The 19515-nt window shown below is 42.6% G+C and overlaps 1 protein-coding gene across 1 annotated transcript; it reads left to right on the top strand.

The window, feature by feature from the left end:
- Window positions 1-259: 259 nt before the first annotated feature.
- On the top strand, window positions 260-19312 carry LOC310800288 (uncharacterized protein; the record flags this gene model as incomplete). Its single annotated transcript, XM_083662867.1, has 5 exons — window positions 260-322; window positions 416-524; window positions 606-845; window positions 1480-1673; window positions 19298-19312. 5 exons carry the CDS (start codon window positions 260-262, stop codon window positions 19310-19312), a joined length of 621 nt encoding a protein of 206 aa, XP_083518993.1.
- Window positions 19313-19515: the final 203 nt, after the last annotated feature.

Genomic DNA, 19515 nt, shown 5'->3' with positions numbered 1-19515 from the left:
CCAGGTTGTAAAAAACCTGAATTATCCTTTAATCTGTTACAATGCATCTCTTCCCCTATGGGGATTAATGTCATATTGTGTACTCCCTGTCAAATAAACTAATAAACTAAACTAAACTAACACTAACCCTAACCCTAAAAAACTAATGACTTGCAGCTGGTGGGGGTGGAGTTTCTGCAAGCCGGACAAATGGAGTTGGATTTCTCCCACAACATTATAATGATACAAAGTGGTTTGATCGGTAAAGCCATCCTTTAAAATGATTGACCTGATGGAGAGCCGGATGGAAATGTATCCCATCCGGCTTCCTTGGAACTTCTTGGTGAACCGGTTGGTGCTGTAATAGGATTCATGGGTCAGGTCCACTGTATGCTTAGTTACTGTATATAAGTGAGACAACGCTTAATTCTTGCAGGACATCAGCTCCATAGAGATACAGAGGAACATCCAGAGGTGCACAACAGAGGCAGAGAAAACTATTGCAGCTTTCTTGGTGGTGCTGTGTCACCTGCACATCAGTCATGGTAAGTCACCATCTGATACTGTATATTTTCCTGCAACATAACAGAATAATCCACTCACTGATGACGATTTCCTCTCCACAGCCTGGAACTGTAACGAGGGCCCAAGCCTGTCCTATGCAAAACAGATTGACGCTGGACAGGGACAAGTGGTCGCCACAGACAAAAACAATCGCAACTATTTCCTGAGTGGATCCACCTGGTTCAAACTGCCCTCAGCCAGCCTCAAGCACGTCACAGTGGGACAAGCAGGGATGTGGGGCGTCAGCACCAGTAACTACGTCTACAAATTTGTGGGTGGCAGCTGGAAATATGCATCTGGAGGTAAAAAGGGGAGAATTGGTTATCAGTTGCATGCCTTCTTTCACCCTGGAAGATGGGTCATTGCTGCAGTAAAGTGTAGTAGATTACCTTACTGAAAAGATACACACACAAAAAACAGAACATATTAAAAACTTCAGATACAGTAGCCGACTAGCCGTGTTTGGAATGGTTCACTCATTCACTCTCTCACTCACTCACTATTCTCCAGGTGGTGTTTATCATATACTAATAATAATATGGGGAATGATCAAACAAGTTTCGGACACTAACTCACTCTTCTTCTCCTTTGGTAAACAGGGCAGCATTGCATTGTGGTAGATAGGAGAACATGTAGGGTACATTCTGTTCACTAGGAATTGCAATGCATTGTGGGTATTTTATAGTGGACTATAGTGAATCAAATTAACAGATGAGAATTCGGACACTAGTAGCCGACAAAATGGCCAACACACTATATAGTCCACTATTTCTGTCATAGGGACCGGTTTCGAACAGGGCTAGTGTCTTCATTGTGCTAATACATTGCTCCTGTGAGCTAGAAAGAATCCAGACAATCAGATTTACAAAACATATTTATGAAGTCAGGACAACATGCTGACTAAATACAATACCTCTGTGTTTTTCCTTGTTGCAGGTTATATGACACAGGTTGACGCTGGTAATCTTTTCACTGTGGGAGTCACTAGCAGCAGCTATGTCTACTGTCTACGGAGTAGCTACACTTTGAGCTTCAGCAAGGGCTCTATCTCCTGGAAAACTCTGTCCGGTAATATTATCTACTACAGCTGCGGCCTCTACGGATGCTGGGGAGTGACCAAAAGATACTGGGCTCTATTCTCCCACAGGCCATCGGCGCTATTACGGGCCTTAACCGCAAAAAAACGTGCCTTGCGCCTGTTTCGGCAAGATAGCAATAGGCTTTAGGCTGCCAAATGCGCTTTAGGCCGAATGGGCGTGGCGCAGTCCCAAAGTGGGCGTGTCGGCGCTAAATACCAGCCTAGTCATATCTTGGGAGCTGGCCTACATTTAGCGCTTTGCGCTTTTCAAAAGCAGGCCTATTATTTGCCTTCACTGCTTCTTCTCTGTCACCCTTCTCTCTCTCTCTCTCTGAGTTCCCAGCATGCATTGTGTTTCTTCATTTCGCTACTAAATAGCCACCAAATGAGCCAAAATAGATATAAAAGGTAGTTCTAAATTAATGTGTAATGGTAACACAGCCTGCCATTGTCAACATTTCAATATTGGACCAAATAAAACCTCGAAATGAAAACACCACCCTATGTGAAACATATATGTCCTCCTGGGCATATATATACCCCTTGTCGAGTTAACGTGATTTAGAGAAGTAACAGCGGAACGCGCTTCGGAACGCGCTTCTAATGGCATCTGCTATACTGTGATGTCCGTCCAATAACTTGGCCCTATTTCACATTTAGTTTTACAATAAAAACACATTTATGCAATGACTTGACATAATGTAGGGTATATTTATGTGCATCATCCTTCCTGCAGCAGGCGAGAGAAAATGATATCTTTCTGGACAAACTTTCACCAATCTAATAGGCTATATTTTTCTAGCTGATGCATAGAACATTATTTTCACTTTGATCTTGCTATAGTGTAGCGTATTTACATGCTTGCAGTATTGAAACTGCAGTTAGATTGGTTTGAGAAGCATAATAATATGGAATAATAGCCTATAATGCAGACAGACAGGCTGGATGAAGGGAGGGGGGGGGGGGGGGGGGCAGAGCGTTTGGCTTTCGTCTGGTTTTGCGGGATCACTGGAATTGGAGCTAAAAAGGCAAGCGTGCGATTCGTTTATTGCACTTATCCAATGAGCATGACGGTGCATAATTTTACGCCTAAAAGGCGTGGTTGTAATGCTTTGGGCTGCATCTAGCGCCAGCACGACGATATCAAGTGCGCCTTTCCACGCCCACTGCTTTGATCTGCGCCTGCCGCTCGGCCTAGAAACTGCGCCGATGCAACGATAGGGGCCACTATGTCTACTTCACAAAGGTGGGAAACTGTTTGCAGAGCCCATGAAACCTTGGGCCCTATCTTGGTACAGGCGATATCCCCTATTTGCACTTGCGCACCTGTTTTAGCGTGCCTTAAAGGACGGCTTTCCCGTGGGGAATACGAATATATATAAAATCTCACGCCCCTAAGGTTTTCGAATCCGTTGAAATTTTTGAAATTGGTTGTTCACAGCCAGAGCAATCAACCATCTCTCACATATTTTTTGGCCTCGCTGACGCGTTTTACGTCAGAGAGGCCAAGTCCGCCTTGCGGAAGTCGAGCACCTATGAACTACAAGTGTTGTAGGGCTGGTCCCACCTCTAGAGGTCCTCCACGCCCCTTCAGAGGTCCTGAAGAAAAACAAAAGGCAGCCATCTTTTTTCACCGCCTAGCCTAGGCTAGCTAATGTTAGCTTCCCATAGCTCCTTGCAAAGAACCATATCTCGGGAACGGAAGCACGTACAGACACGGGAAAGCTCGTCAAATTTTACATCTAGTAGAAGGTGCGTTGAAGTTACGAAATCAACGCTGAGCAATGTACCCTTTTTTACACATTTTTACATGAAATAGTTACAACATCAGATGCTCCTAACTCCTAGGAAAATGCCTTAAAATGCATGAATTTTTTTTTATGAAGACATCTCCCGACATATATACTACCGTTTAAATTTGGTGCAATTTGGAGGCATTTTTTTTTTTTTTTTTATTATTCTTCTCCTAATGTTTTTATGTCGAAGCCTTCTTCTTCTTCTTCTTCTTTGAGTTTTATGGCGGTTGGCAAACATATATGTGCATTACCGCCACCTACTGGAGTTTGATATCAGCCAAATGCCTGGGGGGTGGGCGTGGAATCGAAGGCCACGCGAGCCCAGTGCATTGTGTGAACTGTAGGATTTCGGCTCCCCGCACCCGCCCCTCCCCCCCACCACCCCCCCCTTCCTTTAAGGGCAGGGAAGATAGTGGTCCGCCTTGTGCATTTGTCCAGGTGTTATGCCGAGTTTTGCACCCCCGCCTGGCAGTAGCTAAATGCATCCCCACCTCACGGGAGCATATTGTAATGATTTATAGAGAAATGTAACTGTTTAAAAGTGACATAATTGTCTGGGTAGACGTGACCTCCCTGATTTCTAAGTTAAAACAGCCAAGAAATATGTTGGGGATGCAATTCTCGGCGGGGAGGCGGAAACGTTCACGGCATGTGCCGCAAATTAGAGCCGTGCCAAATCATCTGCGCCCCCAAAATGCCAGCGCAAACGGGATTTGGGCGGTCTCAAGTAGCCGAATTATTCACAGTTGTGGCCAGGCAATGCCTGGGCATTACATCAATAAAAACCAATTGGATTCCCGTCTCGCAATCGCTCTTTGCGCGAGGCATGCAATATGCTGTAATTCTCTCCATGCGTAATAGAGTGGACTCACTCGTGCCGAGGACAGAGAGAGATGGAGAGAGCTTATTAACAGATAGTCTGTGGTGCCAACGACCCTCCGGGTTATGGAGGTGAATAGCCTATGTCCAACAAGTTTTCTCAATTAATTTCCCTCTTTGCGATGTGATAAAAGTGTGTCAGTGAGTTATAGTTGATTGCCTCACTGAATTATCTGCTAATACCCAATTTTAGCAGCAGAATTTGATGTCCTGGCATAGCAAGGCTGTGCGTAATGACATATCCAAAAGGAATTTTACTCTGCACTGCGCACGGAGATCATGGTGCGCTCAAGCGCAACGGGGTATTTAGCGCGTAATAGGTGCTTTTAAAAGCTCTTAGCGCAAAGTAATTGCGCGCTGCTGATGATAGGATAATGCCATCTATCCCCACGTTTTTGCGCTGAGACGCCTAGTTCGGCATGTGGCACGCCTATGTCCAGTACAATTATAACAGGCATGCGCTTGTCCACGCCCCCAATTTACATTGCAGCGTTAAAGGAGAATTTCGTTTTTTTTTAACCTGGACCCATCTCCTGGCATTAATTAAGATCTGACGACTCACCCAGTGATCTCCGCGGCGTTTCTGGCCGTCCTAGCGTTGTTTTGAGATCAATAGCGTCCAAGTCAGTTGTAAAATGGAGCTGATTTGGGGCCAAGTGTGAGCCTGTCTTTACTGCATCTAAATAGCTATTTTTACTCCCGTTTTCGCCAAATATCGTCAGAATCTGATCCCTCAAGAAGCACCACAGTGATATTTCGCCAAAGGCTGTTTCCTGGAGTCCCACAGGGATCAAATTACCTCAAACGTGATCTCAGTCACCAAGTCTCGTGAAGTCCCGCGATACTTTCCTGCTGACTGGCCAAGTACAGGCAGGACGCTTTGCGGTGGTGGTTTTAGCGTAACCTATGTGGGGTTTGGCATAACCTTCGTTATTTCGAATCCCACATAGGTTACGCCAAACCCCACATAGGTTACGCTAAAACCACCACCGCAAAGCGTCCTGCCTGTACTTGGCCAGTCAGCAGGAAAGTATCGCGGGACTTCACGAGACTTGCTGACTGAGATCACGTTTGAGGTAATTTGATCCCTGTGGGACTCCAGGAAACAGCCTTTGGCGAAATATCACTGTGGTGCTTCTTGAGGGATCAGATTCTGACGATATTTGGCGAAAACGGGAGTAAAAATAGCTATTTAGATGCAGTAAAGACAGGCTCACACTTGGCCCCAAATCAGCTCCATTTTACAACTGACTTGGACGCTATTGATCTCAAAACAACGCTAGGACGGCCAGAAACGCCGCGGAGATCACTGGGTGAGTCGTCAGATCTTAATTAATGCCAGGAGATGGGTCCAGGTTCAAAAAAACCGAAATTCTCCTTTAAACGAGCGCAAACACTAAAATACCGCTTTCGCGAAGATAGGGGCCCCTATCGTTGCATCGGCGCAGTTTCTAGGCCGAGCGGCAGGCGCAGATCAAAGCAGTGGGCGTGGAAAGGCGCACTTGATATCGTCGTGCTGGCGCTAGATGCAGCCCAAAGCATTACAACCACGCCTTTTAGGCATAAAATTATGCACCGTCATGCTCATTGGATAAGTGCAATAAACGAATCGCACGCTTGCCTTTTTAGCTCCAATTCCAGTGATCCCGCAAAACCAGACGAAAGCCAAACGCTCTGCCCCCCCCCCCCCCTCCCTTCATCCAGCCTGTCTGTCTGCATTATAGGCTATTATTCCATATTATTATGCTTCTCAAACCAATCTAACTGCAGTTTCAATACTGCAAGCATGTAAATACGCTACACTATAGCAAGATCAAAGTGAAAATAATGTTCTATGCATCAGCTAGAAAAATATAGCCTATTAGATTGGTGAAAGTTTGTCCAGAAAGATATCATTTTCTCTCGCCTGCTGCAGGAAGGATGATGCACATAAATATAGCCTACATTATGTCAAGTCATTGCATAAATGTGTTTTTATTGTAAAACTAAATGTGAAATAGGGCCAAGTTATTGGACGGACATCACAGTATAGCAGATGCCATTAGAAGCGCGTTCCGAAGCGCGTTCCGCTGTTACTTCTCTAAATCACGTTAACTCGACAAGGGGTATATATATGCCCAGGAGGACATATATGTTTCACATAGGGTGGTGTTTTCATTTCGAGGTTTTATTTGGTCCAATATTGAAATGTTGACAATGGCAGGCTGTGTTACCATTACACATTAATTTAGAACTACCTTTTATATCTATTTTGGCTCATTTGGTGGCTATTTAGTAGCGAAATGAAGAAACACAATGCATGCTGGGAACTCAGAGAGAGAGAGAGAGAAGGGTGACAGAGAAGAAGCAGTGAAGGCAAAGAATAGGCCTGCTTTTGAAAAGCGCAAAGCGCTAAATGTAGGCCAGCTCCCAAGATATGACTAGGCTGGTATTTAGCGCCGACACGCCCACTTTGGGACTGCGCCACGCCCATTCGGCCTAAAGCGCATTTGGCAGCCTAAAGCCTATTGCTATCTTGCCGAAACAGGCGCAAGGCACGTTTTTTTTGCGGTTAAGGCCCGTAATAGCGCCGATGGCCTGTGGGAGAATAGAGCCCAGGGCCCCTTAACTCTTATGCTATGTTTATATTATTATTATTTAGCACATTAATCGAACACTCATAGATCATGACTGCCATGATTCGGTAGTTACTGATATATATATTTTTTTGTATTTGAAGTCATTATATTAAATCCCCGATTTGAAATAACGATTGGAAATGCCATTTACCCATTGCATGACACTTTTGGCCTTAGCCTAGAAAAACTGTGTAAAACAATGCAAATTAGACATGTACTTTAATTTTAAATTTGACATACCTTGTAGGCCCTGGAGAGTCTTAAGCTAATGAATAGAGTGTTCATTTAATAATTATCTAATCGTACAATTAAAAAGAGTAATTTCAAAAAGAATTCACAAATGACGTATTAATACATCATTAAAAAGTCGTATTTGGAAAAGGAACTTCAAAAACATCCATTAAACAGTGTATTTCAAAATGGAATTACGAATACATCATTTAAAACATCATTTAAACAGTGTATTTCAAAATGGAATTACGAATACATCATTTAAAACATCATTTAATACATCATTTCCTTATTCCTATTCGAAATAACCATTTGGAATTGTATTTGAAGTCACTATTTCAAAACCAATTCAAAAAACCGATTGGAAAACCATTTCGTTTTAACATGACACATTTTTGCTGTTTGTACCCAGCCAAACAGTGTCAATCGTGAATCCATGGTCCTAATGCAAATGAGCCATGTAACAGGCTCTCTGATTGGCTAGAGAGCTTTGAGGCGCGAAAGAGCCTGGCTCAGTGGACTGCCTCTTTGTGTTCACACCCAGAGCTATATAGATACAAGAGTTGTGACATGTCCATTCACTCCACTGGACTCGTTTTTTTTACCCCACAAAAAGGTACTGGATTAAGCAGCGCTGTCGAGTTGCAGCAAAATTCACACTCTGTGTTGTACTTTGAAAGGGTCAGATGTTTAAAAAAGTCAAATTGTATATTTTCAGCTTCATTTTATGCATCCAAACGTAATGGCTACATGATTCATGATTTTGGACCTCCGCTGACACAACTCTCTTACTAGATTCCTCTGGTCCCACCCTCTGGTCACACCCACCCCACCCCCATTCATTTGCCACCAGCCAGGTAACATTATTTGTCTCATGCTCCAGAATGCAGACCAGACTCTAGTCTATGCACATGCAGGATTTGATGCTGGACAAGCCAGAAAGAAGCATTGTAGCAAGATACCAGAAATGTCCGACATTTCCCGAATATTACGGGACCTTGCCACCGAAATGGAGACCCGTCGCTCGCTTCCTTCAGTTGCACCGAGGCGAGAGGAGACGCCATGTCTATCGTCTTGTAGTGTGGATCAGGATCGGCGACATCCGATTGACGGTAGGTTAATGTTGCATGGCATTCGATCTATCTTCTATCACGTACTAGTCCCGATAACGTTACGATGTTTATGTATTTTGTTTGGCGTTAAGTTAGTTGTGGAAATATCTATTGGTGTAGCAGTTAGCTTAGCATTAGCACACAACACACAGGTAAGCCTACACTACAGGTTAGCTGCACGTTAGCTGCGGGCCCTGTGGGTATGATAAGCCAGCAGTCTCTCATGTTGTATGCTACCATGGCAAGCACTTGCGGTGCCAATGATTTGTCACAAGGCCTTAACAAAATAATCACTAACGTTAAACAAATCTTGCACTAAGCAAATGGTCAGGTTAGCGAAGATGTTTAGCTCTGCCACAGCTAGCTAACGTTAGCTAGGTACTAACGTTAGCTTAATGTCTTGACAATGTGGGTAGGGATTGTCTTGATACTTTGAAAATATGTGTCCGTTTGCCACACTTGTTCGGCTTTGTCATGAAACATGCTCGGTAGAATCACCCATGCTCTGCTGCTAGCCAGCCAGCTACTCTCGGCTAAATCGAGGAAGACCACATGGACAGGCTAGCAAACATGTTTAAGCTAGCTCAGTTGGCTTGCAACTAACGTTACTTTGTCACTAAGTACTACTTTGTTGGCTTTATATCTTGACAATGTCTATGTGGGTAAACTTGTTGATTCGATTGGGGCTATCTTGATACTTTGGAAATATGACCGCGTCTGTGTGCCACACTTCGGCTTTGTCATGATTAAACATGCTCGGTAAAATCATGTCCCAGAGAACCAGTGGTCTAGAGGGATGTGTTAATTTACAGTAGTGTGCAGTACTATACAGTTGTATTGTAGCTGTTGGGGGGGGGGGGTACAGTTGGTTTTGCATGGCTAAAGTAATGCTAGCGATTTAGTCTATAGGCCTATCGTGTTGTTGTCAGCCACCCTCTCTATATTCAGGGGGGGATATATTGTATATGTATATTGTATATTGTAGTCTACTGCAGGTAGTACTTGGGAGAAACATTAAATAAACCTCTTCAGGAGGCCACTAATTGCAACTCCTTCACACAATTTCTTATTTTGTAATGTTATATTCTTCAAAATGTAATGTAATGTTATAATCTTTCTAAATTGTCTTGCCGTTTTCTAAACAAAATGTTGTAGTTGGGCAAAGGGGATACTTTGATTCGGTAATCAGGGAGAGTGGGTACTGACGTCAAAAAAGTTTGACAACTGCTGCTATAGGGAGAAAATAATACGGTGAAAGCAGTGACAGACCATGTCCCCATGGTGTCAATGTCCCCAGTGAGCCAATAAGAACATATATCAATATTTTTCCCCCTGAATATATAGAAGGTGGCTAACAACAACACAGGCCTATAGACTAAATCGCTAGCATTACTTTAGCCATGCAAAACCAACTGTATCGCCCCCCCCCCCCAACAGCTACAATACAATGTACTGCACAACACTACTGTAAATTGGGGTCCACGCGTTAGTACGACACCCCATAGGTCAGACTACACATACTGTAACTCCGACCACCCGCTAATCCGACCATTGATGTCTACGGCAAGTTTTATCATTGTAGTCTCATAATGTCAACCCTCCATTAATCTGACCATTTTAACGCCATTATTCCGACTGTCGGATTTCATACCCAGTAGTTCGACCTCGCGTAAATCCGCCTATATACAGCACTTCCAACAGAAGCAGTCTGTGCATTTCTCTGTGCGCTCTCAAACATGCACACACTACAAGATTTGTAAATGTGGCGCACCACGCACTACAGGATATTATTAAGATTATCGGCAGGATAATCACCTTAGACTCTTTGGGTAGTCTAACTCATGAGTGGTCGAACTATTGAGAGGTCGGACGGAAGACTATGGTCCCTATCGTTGCATCGGCGCTGTTTCTAGGCCGAACGCCTGGCGCAGCTCAAATCAGTGGGCGTGGACAAGCGCACTTGATATCGTCGTGCTGGCGCTAGACGCAGCCTCAACCATTACAACCACGCCTTTTAAGCGTAAAATTATGCACCGTCATGCTCATTGGATAACTGCAATAAACGAATCGCACGCTTGCCTTTTTAGCTCCAATTCCAGTGATCCCGCAAAACCAGACGAAAGCCAAACGCTCTGCCCCCCCCCCCTCCCTTCATCCAGTCTTGTCTGTCTCCATTATAGGCTATTATTCCATATTATTATGCTTCTCAAACCAATCTAACTGCAGTTTCAATACTGCAAGCATGTAAATACGCTACACAGCAAGATCAAAGTGAAAATAATGTTCTAAATGCATCAGCTAGAAAAATATAGCCTATTAGATTGGTGAAAGTTTGTCCAGAAAGATATCATTTTCTCTCGCCTGCTGCAGGAAGGATGATGCACATAAATATAGCCTACATTATGTAAAGTCATTGCATAAATGTGTTTTTATTGTAAAACTAAATGTGGAGTAGGGCCAAGTTATTGGAGCGGACATCACAGTATAGCAGATGACAGTAGAAGCTTCCGAAGCGCGTTCCGCTGTCACTTACCTAAATCACGTTAAATCCACACAGGGTATATATAGGCTCAAGAGGACATATATGTTTCACATAGGGTGGTGTTTCATTTCGATGTTTTATTTGGTCCAATATTGAAATGTTCGACAATTGCAGGTTGTCTTACCATTACACATTATTTTAGATCTACCTTTTATATCTATTTCAGCTCATTTGGTTGCTATTTAGTAGCGAAATGGAGGACCCAATTGCATGCTGGGACAGGGACATTCACAGGCAGTAAACTTACAACTGCTATTTCCTATGGGAAGCTGGGTGCTGCTATGTGTTGTGTCTGTCTGAGTGAGGGAGTCAGAGAGAGAGAGAGAAGGGTGACAGAGAAGCGGCAGAAGAGCACTGGCGCACTGAATAGGCCTGGTTTCAGAGAGAGACAGAGAAGGGTGACAGGGGAGAGGCAGCAGAAGAGCACTGGCGCACTGAATAGGCCTGGTTTTCAAAGGCGCAAAGCGCTAAATTTATGGCAGGTGCGAAGATAGCAGTACGCCGAGATTTAAGGCCGACACGCCCACTTTGGCCCATTCTGGGACTGCGCCACGCCCATTCGGCCTAAAGCGCATTTGGCAGCGTAAAGCCATATTGATATCGTCCCAAAACAGGCGCAAGGCACGTTTTTTTGCGTTTAAGGCCCGTTTTAGCCAGGGCCGCTGGAAGTCATTTTAAGCAGGGGGTGCTGGGAGGAAGGGACTCGTCAAAAAAATTTGACGCTTTTTTTTTACATTTTTTTGCCATATTTAGAGGAATATCTCATTTTAAATTAACATTAGGATACTATTGTGATGTAATTATTCAGTATTTTCTCCTTTTCTCACTCATTCAGAGCAAAGAGGGAGATATATAGCATGATGATAATGCTCTATATCTCCCTATTTGCTCTGAATACACCAGTTAACATGACACAGACTTAACATGACAGAAATATTATCAGCAAACTTAATGACTAGATTAACTATTCTGATCTGAATGGCATATATCAAGAAACATTGACTCCTCTCTTTGCTGTATAGTGGGAGGTGCATTTTTGAGTAGGCTATTAAAATAGCATGTCAAGTTCACATTTCTTTATTGCCAGATTAAACAATTCGTATTGGTTGTTGGTTGGTTCAACACAACATGTGCATGCATGCGCGCTTCTTCTTCTTCTCTAGCCTACAAGCATGTAACTTCCTTGATTGTTATTGTTGATAATTCTATTTAAATAGGCTACATTTTCATTTCCCGAAACATTCTTAAACAAGAAAGGAACATAGTGCACTGCAAAATATTTTTAATTACATTTGTAAAAAAAAAAAAAAAAAAAAATTTTTTTTTTTTTTTTTTGGAAAAAATCTAGGGGGTGCTGCAGCACCTGCAGCACCCCTACTTCCCGCGGGCCTGGTTTTAGCGCCGAAGGCCTGTGGGAGAATAGGGCCCATTGCCCCCTGTAAATTAACACATCCCTCTAGACCACCAGTTCTCACATTTTCTACACTAAATTTGTATATGTTTTACCTGAAACTTGTAAGTAATATGTAAGTAATATATATGACAGTCAAACCAGATATAAGATCCATAGTAAATTTGTGTAAAGTGAAACTTATATAATTTGGTCACTTACAAGAACTATATATGACAGTAAATCTACATACAATATTCTTAGTAAATTTGTGGAAAATGAAACTTATATGATTTGGGAACTCGTAAGAAATATATATAACAGTAAATCCACATACAAGATCCTTAGAAGATTTGTGTACTATCAAACTTCTATGAGTTGGGCAACCATAGTGAAACCAAAATCTTGCAAGTGTTCAAAAAATTAAGTCATCGTAACATTACCCATTGATTTTTGGACATCCCAGTTTTGAAGCTGGGAGTGTGGCCATCGCCAGCTTGGGGTTCTTGCGCAGCTCGCACGAGACGGCACAAGATCAAGGGTTTCCCACAGAGCCATAGCTGCATCAGGCTGTAAACATGTTTAATCTAGTTGTAAAGTCAGGCATTTTAACATGGAGCGAATTGGGAACGATTCCCTTTTGGAGCCAGCCTCAAGTGGCCATTTGAGGAACTACAGCTTTTAGTATCACTTCCGGGGCTCCATCTGTCCAAGCCCGAGCTTGCCACCTGATATTAAAAAAAACAACGTATAAGACATTATGTACCCAGATAGCAGCTGACTCTGGATCCGCCTCCAAACGGGAAGATCGGTTGGTTAGGTTTAGGCATTAGGAGATTTGTTAGGGTTAGGGTAAGCCAATCAGAGGCAGAATAGGGACGGTCATGCCTTTGCCATCTTAGGATTGTTTTAGAAGGCATCTAGGATGGTGAAGGCATGGCTGGGTTTAGCCATGAGGAGTGATGATTGGTTAAGCTTAGGGTAAAATATCAGGGTATAAGCCAATCAGAGGCAGAGTAGGGTGGGTCATGGCTTTGCCATAAAAAAAAATATTGTGCGCAGGACATCCTGCATCTTACATTAAAATAAATGGATGGATGGATGGATAGATAGCAAGATGATATTGATTCAATGTTGGAATTCCATCATAATAATATTTTTTGTTGGTTGAATATTCAAGGCTATAATAACATTGAATCAATGTTGATAGTCTAATTCTGTGCTTTTTCAATGTTGAAAAGACAACATTGAATTAATATAGATTTTTGGTCAGCTGTATTGCCCCAATATCATGTGTCAGTCTATCCGTCCATTCATTCAACACTTTAACGCAGACCTGGGCATTATGTGGCCCGGGGGACAGACCTGGTCCTCCTGATGGTTCTGCCTGGCCTGGGAGGTCTAAGACAAACCATACCATTTTACTTATGAAACTAGAAAAATCAAATGAGATCACCTTGGCTGTTTGGAGTGATTTTCAAATATAATAAATGCTGAAGAATAAGTGCACAGTATGTTTTCTATCATTTAAGATATATAGAGCATTTGCTCCTAAAATGTGAGAGATCTACGGTACATATGTGTGGGGGAAAATGGACAGTATTGGTTTTAATATTACTGTGAATTATAATGCCGTGATGTATCGTGTCTTTAATGGAATAATAGTAATTAGAAAAAAGGAGCTTCTTGATGCTTATAGAAGGATTTAATGAAGAAGTAATGTACAGTTATACTTATTCAGTTAATAGAAAGTGGGGCCCCTATCGTTGCATCGGCGCAGTTTCTAGGCCGAGCGGCAGGCGCAGATCAAAGCAGTGGGCGTGGAAAGGCGCACTTGATATCGTCGTGCTGGCGCTAGATGCAGCCCAAAGCATTACAACCACGCCTTTTAGGCGTAAAATTATGCACCGTCATGCTCATTGGATAAGTGCAATAAACGAATCGCACGCTTGCCTTTTTAGCTCCAATTCCAGTGATCCCGCAAAACCAGATGAAAGCCAAACGCTCTGCCCCCCCCCCCCCCTCCCTTCATCCAGCCTGTCTGTCTGCATTATAGGCTATTATTCCATATTATTATGCTTCTCAAACCAATCTAACTGCAGTTTCAATACTGCAAGCATGTAAATACGCTACACTATAGCAAGATCAAAGTGAAAATAATGTTCTATGCATCAGCTAGAAAAATATAGCCTATTAGATTGGTGAAAGTTTGTCCAGAAAGATATCATTTTCTCTCGCCTGCTGCAGGAAGGATGATGCACATAAATATACCCTACATTATGTCAAGTCATTGCATAAATGTGTTTTTATTGTAAAACTAAATGTGAAATAGGGCCAAGTTATTGGAGGAACATCACAGTATAGCAGATGCCATTAGAAGCGCGTTCCGAAGCGCGTTCCGCTGTTACTTCTCTAAATCACGTTAACTCGACAAGGGGTATATATATGCCCAGGAGGACATATATGTTTCACATAGGGTGGTGTTTTCATTTCGAGGTTTTATTTGGTCCAATATTGAAATGTTGACAATGGCAGGCTGTGTTACCATTACACATTAATTTAGAACTACCTTTTATATCTATTTTGGCTCATTTGGTGGCTATTTAGTAGCGAAATGAAGAAACACAATGCATGCTGGGAACTCAGAGAGAGAGAGAGAGAAGGGTGACAGAGAAGAAGCAGTGAAGGCAAAGAATAGGCCTGCTTTTCAAAAGCGCAAAGCGCTAAATGTAGGCCAGCTCCCAAGATATAACTAGGCTGGTATTTAGCGCCGACAGGCCCACTTTGGGACTGCGCCACGCCCATTCGGCCTAAAGCGCATTTGGCAGCCTAAAGCCTATTGCTATCTTGCCGAAACAGGCGCAAGGCACGTTTTTTTGCGGTTAAGGCCCGTAATAGCGCCGATGGCCTGTGGGAGAATAGAGCCCTACATCTTCAAAAGAGAACAAGGGCACAAGGGTTTCAACCTCTGGTCTTCGTCAGGCTGTATAGGCGGAAAAAGCTGGTTACCGCACCTGTATAAGAGCAATACGTGGCACAAGGTGAGTCGACGTGGCATACGGAAAAGGTACTATGACGTATGAGCCACGTCAAAAAACAGAAATGCATAGGATAGAGAGAAATAAATACATAGAAATAAATACAGACCTAGAAATAGCACACTGGGTTCTATAAACAGAAGTAGGCTATAAGCCATGTTACAATGAAATGCATAGGCTATTAGCAAAAAACACATAGGCTATAAATAATAGTGCGCCTAATGCACTAATGACTTTTTATGACTTTTCCTTTAATGGAATAATGCCAGGACCACACCAGGACTTTTTGTGGACAATTGTTTGTGTGGTCGCAGCAAAATTGTGGAAGACGAGGTGTGCCACAGTTATCCACTAAGCTGTCATCCCAGGTGAAGTGGTCTATAAACAAATCATATCACGATATCAGAACTGAAAAGACAAAGAACACTGGACATAAGAACAAAAAGACCCACAACCTGGCAGCTGCTCACCTTCTAATAGACTATATATATATATATATAAAATATATATTAGTGTAAATGAGAGGTTACGACATCTGACCTAGAGTGTGGGCGTACTATAGGTGGTTTCCAGGTGGTTTCCAGAACTTTCCAGGACTTTCTAGGTGGTTCCACTTGATGCCTTGCCCATGACCTTCCCCGGATCATAACCCACCACCATGCTAATTTTCAGCCCAATCCGACCAGGGTGCATTGAAATCAATGGATGCAGGGCCCTCAGGATCATCTCCAGAGGCTCTAGCTACCACACTGCCACAACTAAATTAAAAATTAAAAATTAAATTAAAAAATAAATTCAATTATATAATTTAACCTGCTGTTATGGTAGGACTGGCCATTTTGGGGGAAATATTTTCAGTAAAAATATAGCTGTCAATAAATGAAAATAAATCTCCAAGCATGCCAAAACATGCAAAAAAAACATTACATGTCCAAAGAGCTTGGTTGACAAATAAAACCAGACAAACAAGCAAACGCACGCACGCACGCACGCACGCACGCACACACACACACACACACACGTTATGAGAACATGACAAATGGAAAGATACACACTGCGCGTTTTCAAAAGAAAAGCCTTTTAGGCCATCTCATTCAATTTGTCTAGCTAGCTAGCTTCATATTAAGTAAAACGGTGTGGTTTGTTAGACCTCAGAGCCATCACTGTAGAATGGTTATGTTGGCAAGTGAAAACCGTCTGTAATAATATGGCTCAGAGTGATTTAAGTTTAATTCAGTTACACTACAGAGCATTTTACACCTTTATTTTGAAGGGTAACAACGGAAGTCTGGTCCGTGTGTTTAACTCGCTATGACAGGACTGTTTGTTTGAATTTGAGCGCCATGGGTAACGTTAGCTGTCCACGTTATTAGAGTCCAGAAATGGTTAATACGGCAAAATGGTCGCAGTCTGGAGCCCTTGGGTGAGTTACAACACGATCATGCCTTTATATTTTAACTGTTTGCAGGATATTGCAGAACTTTTAGTTTGTAGGCTAACCCTTAGCCGCTTAGCCAATGTATTACATTGCGTTTGCCGATTGTTGCTATACTGAGCGCCGGCTAGCAGAGTAAGGCCAGGCCGTACTAGTAAGTGAAATGATGATGGTGTTCAGACTCTGGGACTAACGCTAATTTGAGTTAGTGTTCTGTTAGATAGTTTTGCTAGTTTGAATATTGAGTAACCTAGTAGCTAACGCCATTACCCCAGTGCAAATGTACCTCGCCTGTTTAGTTTAGCTAGCATGTTGAGCTAGCTCAAGTCTACATTTCTATAATGTACTGATGTCGTCCATGTAAAAGAGCATGTCATTGGCCATAATTATTAAATTGTATGTTTGGGAACCATTGATAAGCAGGCATGTTAGAGAAGTCAGAAGATAAGAAACCGAGGTGAATTTAGGATTGGCCGCTTTCAACTAAATAGCCTGTGTTTTTTCTTTGTTCTTTTTCCCACTGTTCTCTTGACCTACAGTGTAAAGGGAAATTTACTGTGATTTATGATGTCGCCACTGACCATGATCATATTCTATCAATGGACATTGATGAGAGAATTAATTAATATGATCATGGTTGGTGGCAAGCATCATAAATCACTGTAGCTACTATAAACTGCCCTTAACACCAACATCACTGATTACCTGTGTTACATTATTATTTTTAATTACATATACAGTCTACTGTACATATACAGTAGACTTAGTGTAATCAAGTTATAGTTTGTATTGTACAATGCATCCTGGTATACTGTGCTTTTTTGCTGATTTGCTACGTTGTCGTTTGGTATGCTCAGGAACACAGGAGTCCTGTTGCTGACATCTCTCCAGAAGGTGACGGAACAGACCGAACAAATTCCATAGGCTAGCACAACAAAGGTAATATGACCACATTGGAATTTATACTCAAGCTTAAAGTCGAACTGAACCTGTTCGTCACGTGCATAATGAGTCCGTTTCAGACTGAAAACATAGTTTGTCTAAGATGACAGGTTGAGAGGCGGGTCATAGTATCATGTCGATGATTTTATTTGACAATTCTGGGGACTGGATTGGGCTTTGGCCAATCCTGGCGTGTTCCGCCTCCAAATCGAGTGGGATTCAGTCATTACATTACATTACATTACGTCATTTAGCAGACGCTTTTATCCAAAGCGACTACGACGAGTCATGTTGTGGCGCTCCCCTCGGGAAGAGCCTTTTGACGGGAGGAGTCGATGTCAGCGACCCGCAGGCAGCCAGCTGCCTTCGTGTTGCCGAGCGGAGAGTGCAGCACGTCGGCCTGGAATCTCCGAGGTGCAACCCCTGACAACCAAGCTCTCGGATGCGCGCGCCATTATCGTTGCTGTAACGATACGATATCCCTGGAATGCGCGTTTTAACGAGCCAGTTACATTTCTTTGCATTCTTAGAGATTATAGTTTTTGTTTTTTGTTCATGTTTCTAACAATTGGCCAAGTTAGTAGTTAGTTTATGGGATAGGAATTCTGCCAGATGAGAGGCACTAGGCGCCATTTTCGACTTCATTTGGAAGAGAAAATGATCCAGAAATGAAGATTTGATTGACAGCTGCATGTCGTGATATGATTGGTTGAAATGGGGTAGAAATTTGATAGTACTGGGTGACGTCAGCAAACTGTAAATTACTGTTATCAATGAAATCTTGAAAAACGAACTTTTGATGTGAAAAAGTGTGAAAAACTAAAGAAATTAGATTGTTGTGATTTGTTTTGCATACATTATTAAATAGGTGCACTGCATACCCAGGTATTTGAACTAAAAGAAAAGAAAAGTCATTCTTGGGTTCAGCTCGACTTTAAAGGAGAAAGTCACCAAAAACAAGGCTGATTTATTTTGGACATGATCTCACACATCTGAAAACTGGAAACAGTTTTCCAGACATTCATTTAGTTTGACAGTTATTTATTTAGGGTTGATTTGAGTTAAGTTGTGGACCATTGATGTAATTTGTGCATGAATGACAACACTGGTCCACAACAAATATGTTGCTGTTGGGCGTCTGGGTAGTGTAGCAGTAGATTCCCTGACTACCAACACGAGGGTCGCAGGTTCGCGGTCCCCGTGTTACCTCCGGCTTGGTTGGGCGTCCATACAAGCACGATTGGCTGTGTCTGTGGGTGGGAAGACGGATTAGTTGTATGTGTACTCGTCACTGCACTAGCGCCTCCTCTGGTCAGGGCAAAAGGGATCTGGCGGGAATAGCGTGATCCTCCCACGTGCTACGTCCTGCCAGGGCAGATTGGCCAAGTACAATTGGGGAGAAAATATGGTGGGGGGAACAGAAAAAACAACAAATATGTTGCTGTTAGCCATTTCCACTCATATTTCCATTGTTTTTGCCCATTTACAAGCTATGCATGCAGTCTTAGATTGTACAACACTTGCATATACCATTTAAAATGAACATGATGGTCATTAAAATATCATATTTAATCCTGTTTTCAACAGGCATAAAGGAAAGGAAACCTATGCAACTGCTTTACAATGTCAGAGGCTAACGTGTTTCTGTGTTAGTAACATTATTGTCGCTAATCCTAATTTTCCCTTTCACCAGAGGCTACGGCCGTAGAGAAAATACTTTCAGAATCAGAGAGGGAGAGATGCAGAGCTTGCCTGGACTAGAATACCAGAAGAGAGTCCCTGGTGAAGTGCCTCATATGTGCCTGAGGGAGGATGTGGGCAAACCTGTCAAAGAGCACCTCATAAGTTTGATTTTGTATTCAACTAAAATTCAACTTGATGAAAAATATTCACTATGACTTATTTATGGTG

This window comes from Poromitra crassiceps (genome assembly GCF_964638095.1).
Source record: "Poromitra crassiceps genome assembly, chromosome: 2".
NCBI classification, from domain to species: domain Eukaryota; kingdom Metazoa; phylum Chordata; class Actinopteri; order Beryciformes; family Melamphaidae; genus Poromitra; species Poromitra crassiceps.
Note: the sequence above shows the minus strand (reverse complement) of the source record. Positions and strands in the feature narration are given on the sequence as shown.